At 75.4% G+C, this 6,904-nt stretch overlaps 1 protein-coding gene across 4 annotated transcripts; it reads right to left on the bottom strand.

Annotated features, from left to right (window-relative positions):
• Positions 1-22: 22 nt before the first annotated feature.
• Positions 23-6,761, bottom strand: SCYL3 (SCY1 like pseudokinase 3). Of its 4 annotated transcripts, none has more exons than XM_055121685.1 (13): positions 6,621-6,761; positions 5,286-5,458; positions 4,743-4,928; positions 3,936-4,049; positions 3,512-3,568; positions 3,158-3,251; positions 2,968-3,073; positions 2,367-2,444; positions 1,837-1,976; positions 1,532-1,716; positions 1,227-1,398; positions 346-866; positions 23-236 (listed from the first exon to the last, which is right to left on the bottom strand). In XM_055121685.1, the coding sequence occupies exons 2-13, from the start codon at positions 5,448-5,450 to the stop codon at positions 177-179; spliced, it is 1,878 nt and encodes a 625-aa protein (XP_054977660.1). In that variant the 5' UTR covers positions 5,451-5,458; positions 6,621-6,761; the 3' UTR covers positions 23-176. The 4 variants fall into 4 exon arrangements, with proteins under 4 accessions (XP_054977660.1, XP_054977661.1, XP_054977658.1 ...); XM_055121686.1 differs by having other exon boundaries at positions 4,743-4,925; XM_055121683.1 differs by having other exon boundaries at positions 2,968-3,251.
• Positions 6,762-6,904: the final 143 nt, after the last annotated feature.

Below are 6,904 nucleotides of genomic sequence, written 5' to 3'. Positions count from 1 at the left end.
ATGGCACAAAATGAAGCCCCTCGGCTCGAATCTGTGTTTATTCCCGTCCGGGCCCCCGGGGAGGGGCTGTCACCCTGTCCGCAGCTCGTCCTGCCGCCGGGCTGGGTCCCTGCAGGCGATGCTGCCGGCGCCGGGCTGAGGTATGGGTTGGCGTGTCCAGAAGAGGCGTCTCGGGGTCACCAGCTCGTCTCCTCCCAGCCGAGCTCGCCCTCCTCGCCCCAGCCTTCCGCCTCTCCCTGCAGCGACAGGACGCAGGTGACTGCCGGCCCGGCCTGGCCCGCCCAGGGAGAGTGGGCCCCGGCCATGCCGCCGGCCCTGGGTCCGAGCCACGGGCGTGCCACTCACCTCGGGCATCTCGGCGGCGGCGAACTTGGCGGAGAAGGGCGGTGGGGGCGCCGCGGGGAGCAGCAGGCCCGCGGCCGAGGGCGTGATCTCGGGGACCATGTCCGCGAACCAGTCCTGCTCGGCCGACGGCGGTGGCCGCACCCGGATGGTGAACTCCTCCCCCAGCCCCAGCCCAGTGGGCTGCGGGCGCCCCTCCTGCGCCTTCCTCTGGCCGGCCTCGGGGGGCCTGGGTGGCCGCGGCGCCGGCTCTTCGGCAGGTGGGGGGCTGGGGCCCGTGCTCTGCCCCCCGGAGTCTCGGCCGGCCGCGGGGCGGTCCCGGGGCTCCCTGGGGTCCGGGCTGGGCGGCGCCGGGGGCGGCGGGGACCCCAGGGCGCTCTTGTCCGGCTCCTCGGGCTCCCCCCAGTCCGGCCAGTCCTCGGGCGTCCTGGCGCCAGGCGGGACGCCGTCTTCGTCTCCAGAGTCGGCTCTCACGCTCGCGACCCCGTTCATGGGGAACGGCTGCAGCTGCGGAAACGGGTCACCTGCCGCAGGCGGGCGAGAGTCACTCTGGGAACAGCCGCGGCCCCCAGGCACCGAGCGACAGCAGGTGCATCGTGGACGGTGCGTCGCTGCGAGCGCCTGGCACAGGCCCAGACGCGCACCCGGTCCCCAACCCCACCGTGAGCCTGGGGGGCGCCAGGAGCTGCTGGGACGCAGGAACAGCCTTGAGGGCATCTGGGGTTCAGGGTCCTGGGGTACTTCCGGTGGGCCTGGCGCTGCCTCAGGGCAGCAGGACACTGCCGTGGGCGCTGCTCAAGGTCCAGCCCTGGCCTAGCCCGTGGCACCCCAGGGCCACTTCCTTCCCACCCGGACTGTCCCGTCCCCGGGGCGACCCCGCCTACCTCCCTGGGCCGGCTCGCGGGCTCTGCCGAAGCTGGGCGCGCTGCACCTGAAGATCTTCCTCCGCTGCCCGCCCACCACCACCTCGGGCCCCAGCAGGGCCACCAGCACGGCCAGGCTGTGCAGCGTCACCGTTACGATGGCCGGGCTGCTGTCGCGCAGCCCCAGCAACACCTGCGGGGGCGGGGCTGTCGTGAGGGGCGGGGCTTCCGAGGGGAGAGGCTGTTGTGAGGGGGCGGGGCTCGTGAGGGGTGGGGCTTCCGAGGGGGCGGGGCACGCTGACAGCCCACCCCCAGGGAGCACTCACCTGTGGCAGGATGACGCCGCGCAGCTGCTCGGGGGAGAAGTGGCCCACGTAAGCGTCCAGGTGGCCGAGCAGCGCCAGGCGCACGTGCTCCTCGTGCACCTGGAAGAGCTGCAGCAGCGCCGGGATGACCCGCGCCCGGAACAGCGGCGGCGACAGCAGGCAGGGCACCTCCCCGGGGCCGCCGGCTGCAGGGAGGGCCGGGTCACGGGGGCAGGGCACCCCCGGGCCCCCCGCCACCCCGGGAGGGCACCCCCGGGCCCCCGCCACCCCGGGAGGGCACCCCCGGGCTCCGCGGGGGGCCTCACCCGTCTTGGGCCCCAGCAGGTGCGGCAGGAAGCTCCTCACGGCCACGGGCTCGGCGAGCACCAGCGGGTTGAGCAGCAGTGGCACCAGGCGCGCGGCGATGAGCTCCTCAGACAGGCCGCTGACCCTGTCCAGCAGGAACCTGCGGGCGCCCGGGTCAGCGGCCCCCGCCCCGGCGTCCCTACCTCCCGTCCCCGTCCTGCAGTGACCCCCCGCCCTGGCGTCCCCACCTCCCGTCCCCGTCCTGCAGTGACCCCCCGCCCCGGCATCCCCACCTCCTGTCCCCGTCCTGCAGTGACCCCCCGCCCCGGCGTCCCCACCTCCCGTCCCCGTCCTGCAGTGACCCCCGCCCCGGCGTCCCCACCTCCCGTCCCCGTCCTGCAGTGACCCCCGCCCCGGCGTCCCCACCTCCCGTCCCCGTCCCCGTCCTGCAGTGACCTGTGCGCTGCCGGCTGGCCCGGCCAGGCCCGGGGCCCGGGGTGACCCACCCGCAGGCTCGAGGCTGCCGCCTCCAGGCAGGCCACCGACTTACTTGAAGAACTCGGTCTTCTCCTCTTCACTCTTCAGCGTCAGGCTCTTCAGGAAGGTCACCACCTCCAGAAAGTCGTTCCTGAGTGCGGCAGGACAGACAGACACGGGAGCGGGGTCAGGGGCCCAGGGACAGACCGGCCCGGGGCTTCCACCCGCATCTCCCAAACCTGGGGCTGCCGGGCAGGGGGGTGGTGGGGCCGCAAGGCCGGTGCCAGGATCCCCATGCCCCCTCAGCCCGCATGGCCCCCAACAATAGAGCCATGAAGGCTACTCCTCGTCCAGTGCTCCCTCAGTCCACACAGCCCCCAACAATAAAGCCATGAGGGCTACTCCTCGCCCAGTGCTCCCTCAGCCTACACTGCTCCAACAATAAAGCCATGAGGCCTACTCCTCGTCCAGTGCTCTCTCAGCTTGCACCGCCCCCAACAAAGCCATGAGTATTACTCCTCACCCAGTGCTCACTCACCCCACACAGCCTCCGACAATAATAAAGCTACGAGGACTATTCCTCCCAGGTGCCCTCCAGGGTGGCACCCCGTGTCCTGCTGAAGGGCGGAGCCCCCTCCCCCCTGCAGTGTCCCCCTGCGGTGTCCCCGCCTCACCTGAAGAAGTCGTGGGCCAGCAGCGTGCGGAGGGGCGGGCGGCCGTGCGGGAGCGGGTGCAGGAGGGCGTCGTGCAGGGTGGGCTGCAGGCTGCCCAGCGCCTCGGCTGCAACCGGGAGTGGCCAGTGAGGCCCGGTGGGGGGGGGGCGCGGCTCCCCCCACCCTCGTGGCCCGCGGGGCGCCCGCTCACCCTGCCCACGCAGCAGGCTCGTCACCAGCATCCCGAAGGAGTAGGCGTCGCGGGCGTGGCCGTGCGAGTCGGGCAGCGTGCTGAAGCCGGGCGCCTGCGGGCGGGGGGGGGGGGTGAGGGGACCCCGAGAGGGGGCAGTCTCAGAGCCAGCGTGTGCCGCCTCACTCCCCCCCCCCCCCCCCCCCGGCATCATCACGGCACGGGGACACACCCATTTCCAGTGTCGGGAGAGCCGGCCCCCGGCCCTTTGCTCCTGCCTGTTCTCGGGACGAGGAGTGACAGGCACCTGCTTCCCGCCGGCCCCCGCCCTCCTGCTCCTGGACACCGGGCAGCCCCGGGCAGTGGTCCACTCACCGTCTCCTCCGGAGGGACGAACGCCGGGTCCCGCAGAGGCTGGATGCTCCTGAGAAACTGGGGACACGGCGGGCAGGCGGGTCACGGGGCAGCCCAGGGCCCATCTGTGCCCACCCCAGCCGGGGACCATGTGGGGACCCGGGACCCGGCGTTTTCAGGGAAGCTGAGGGGGGCAGGGGGGTCCCTGATGGCCCCAGTGAGGGGCAGAGGGCGGGTGCCGCGTGGCTCAGCTCAGGGTGTTGGGGGGTGGGGGGGGGGGCAGGACGGTCACTCGGGGCTGCCCCGGGCTGGACTCTCCCTGGGGTGCTCATGATCCACGGGAGGGTCCCCCGACACCCCCGAGGCGGGCAGGGAGGGGTGTGGCAGCCAACTGGGGGTCTGGGCGCAGGGAGGGGGGAGGGGAGGGGGGCGGGTGGGGGCTCACCTCGGGGGTGGCCTGCGAGAAGCCGCACACGGTGTCCATGCCCCCCAGCTTCCAGTCCCCCTCCTCGCTCACGAACACTGAGGCCGGGCACACGTTGTTGTGCGTCAGCCGCCCCTGGGGTGGGGGGACGCGGAGTGGGGGAGGGGAGGGAGGAGGAGGGTGAGCCTCAGGGCTCGGGTCACCCCGCCCAGGCCACAAAGATCAGCATCACCCATGGGCCCCCATTCCCGGGGTCCCAACACCCAGGGTCCCACCATATGGGGTCCCCCACCCCTGAATGGGCCCCCCCAACCCTCCCCCAGCTGGGGTCTCCCCTCCCCCAGCCTGGCGCCCCCCCAGCCCAGCGGCCCCCCCCAGCCCGGCGCCCCCCAGCCCGCCTTAACCCCCCAACCGGGGGTCCCCCATCCCCCAGCCCAGTGGCCCCCCTCCCCCAGCCGGGGTCCCCCCTCCCCCAGCCCGGCGCCCCCCCAGCCGGGGCCCACCCCTCAGCCCAGCGCCCCCTCCCCCAGCCGGGGTCCCCCCTCCCCCAGCCCGGCGCCCCCCCAGCCGGGGCCCACCCCCCAGCCCAGCGCCTCCTCCCCCAGCCGGGGTCCCCCCTTCCCTAGCCCAGCGCCCCCCCCAGCCGGGGTCCCCCAGCCCGGCGCCCCCCTCCCACAGCTGGGGTCCCCCCTCCCCTAGCCCGGCGCCCCCCCCCAGCCGGGGTCCCCCCTCCCCCAGCCCGGCGCCCCCCTCCCCCAGCTGGGGTCCCCCCTTCCCTAGCCCGACGCCCCCCCCCGCCCGGCGCCCCCCCCCACGCCCCGCGCTCACCCGGTCGTGCAGGAAGACGAGCGCGCGCAGTACGTCATAGATGCCTGCACAGACCTCGGCGGGGGCCAGCGTGTCCAGCGCACTCTGTAGGGGCTGCACGCGCTCCGTCAGCAGCCGGACCCCGTCGGCCTCCACGGCGCACGACAGGAAGCGCAGCAGGTTGGGGTGTCGCAGGGTCTTCAGCTGCTGCAGACACGGGGGGGAGGGGGGTGAGCGGGACCCCCCGACATGTGCACAGCCCTGCTCCCATGCGGACAGTGCTCTGAGAGTCTGGGGGGCAACCAAGTCGCAGCCTCACCCCGAACCCAGCCCCTGGGCAGCTTCGCCTCGCAGAGGGCCCACGAGTGGCCACCTGTGCCCGCCTGGCCCCCTCCCAGGGTCCCCTCCCCAGGACCGTCCAGGAGCCACTGGACGCGGCCAGGCCCGTGGGCAGCCCGGCACGAGGACCCGGGAGCCCTGCGGTCACTCGGGGAGGGCTCGTGGCACGGCTCGGAGAGGACCGTCGGGGTGCGGGTGGCCCCGCAGCGTGGGCAGTGGGGGTACCTGGGCCGCCTGGTGCACGCGGTCCTCCTTGCCGCGGCGGTACAGGAACACGGAGGCGGCGCGTCCATCCTGCAGCCGCGCAGGGGACACGGCCAGGCCGCCGGGCAGCGTCTCGGGGGGTCCCGCCAGCGCGTGGCTCCGGAGCGCGCTGCTCTCCGCGCCCATCCCGGGACCTGCGGGGGGGGGGGGCGCGGGCTCAGGGGGCGAGCTCAGGGGGGGCGGCCTGGGGGACCCCGGGACCTTGGGGGGGCGCAGGTTCGGGGGGTGGCGGCCTGGGGGACCCCGGGACCTGGGAGGGCGCGGGCTGGGGGGGGACCCTGAGACCTGGGGGTGGCAGGCTTAGGGGCGTTGGCCTGGGAGACTCCGGGACCTGGGGGGGCTGCGGGTTCAGGGGTAAACCCTGGGACCTGGAGGGGCGCAGGTTCAGGGGGTGTCCTGGGGGACCCCGGGACCTGGGAGGGCGCGGGCTCAGGGGGGAACCCCGGGACCTGGAGGGGTGCAGGTTCAGGGCGTGGCCTGGGGGACCCCGGGACCTGGGGGGGTGCAGGTTCAGGGGGACCCCAGGACCTGTGGGGCGCGGGCTCAGGGGGGAACCCCGGGACCTGGAGGGGCGCAGGTTAAGGGGGGACTCCGGGACCTGATGGGGGCGTGCTCAGGGGGACCCGGAACCTGGGGGAGAGCAGGCTTAGGTGGGGACCGCGGCTGGGCACGGGCTCATGGGGGTTGTCTTGGGAGATCCTGGGTCCTGGAGGGGCGCGGGCTCGGGGGGGTCCCCAGGACCTGGGGAGGGCAACGGGCTCAGTGAGGGGAACCCGGGACCTGGGGGGGATACGTGTACTTGGGGGGACCCCGGGACCTGGAGGGGCGCGGGCCCAGGGGGATCCCGGAACCTGAGGGGGTCGAGGGCTCAGGGGGGACCCCGGGACCTGGAGGGGCGCAGGCTCAGGGGGGACCCCGAGTCCTGCGGGGGCGGGGGGTCGCGGGCTCAGGGCTGGCTCTGGGGTCCCGGCACAGGCCGGGGGGCCCGGGCTGGGCGGGGCAGCCCCAGGCGTGCCGGGGGTCGCGGGGAGGCGCCCCCGGACCGTTTTTCCCAGCGGTGCGCTAACCGTCGGGCTCGGACCCTGGAGGGCAGCGAGCGGCCGGACCGTCCAGTGCCCGCCCGCCCGCATTTCCGTCCCGGGGCGCCCCCGCTCCGCGCCCACCTGTGGCTCCGGCCCGGGGGTCCCGGGGGTCTGGGGACGCGCGCGGGGCGCCCGCCCGGGGTCCCGGGACCAGCCTCGGGGCGGGACGCGGCCCGGCCTGGCTCCCCGCCCGGCCCCGCCCGGCCCCGCTGACCTGCGGGGCTCGGCCCGGCTGCGCCCCCGGCCGGCGCCGCCCCCCGCGGCCGCTACAGCCGCGCGCTCCGGGGGTCGGGGGTCCCCGACACCATCGAGACGCGCCGGAACCCGGCGCGAACGTCCGCCTGCACTGCCGTCGGCGCCACCACCGAGACGCGCGCGCCGGAACCGTGCTAGAGCGGCCGCCCGGGGAGTCGCGGGCGCGGCCATCTTGGGTGTGGGCAGCGGGGTCGGCCCGCGGCCCCCTTGGCCGGCCCCCGGACGCCTGCACGGCGGCGGAGA

The sequence above is a fragment of the Sorex araneus genome, chromosome X (genome assembly GCF_027595985.1).
Source record: "Sorex araneus isolate mSorAra2 chromosome X, mSorAra2.pri, whole genome shotgun sequence".
NCBI lineage: Eukaryota > Metazoa > Chordata > Mammalia > Eulipotyphla > Soricidae > Sorex > Sorex araneus.
This window is presented reverse-complemented; position numbering and strand designations above follow the sequence as displayed.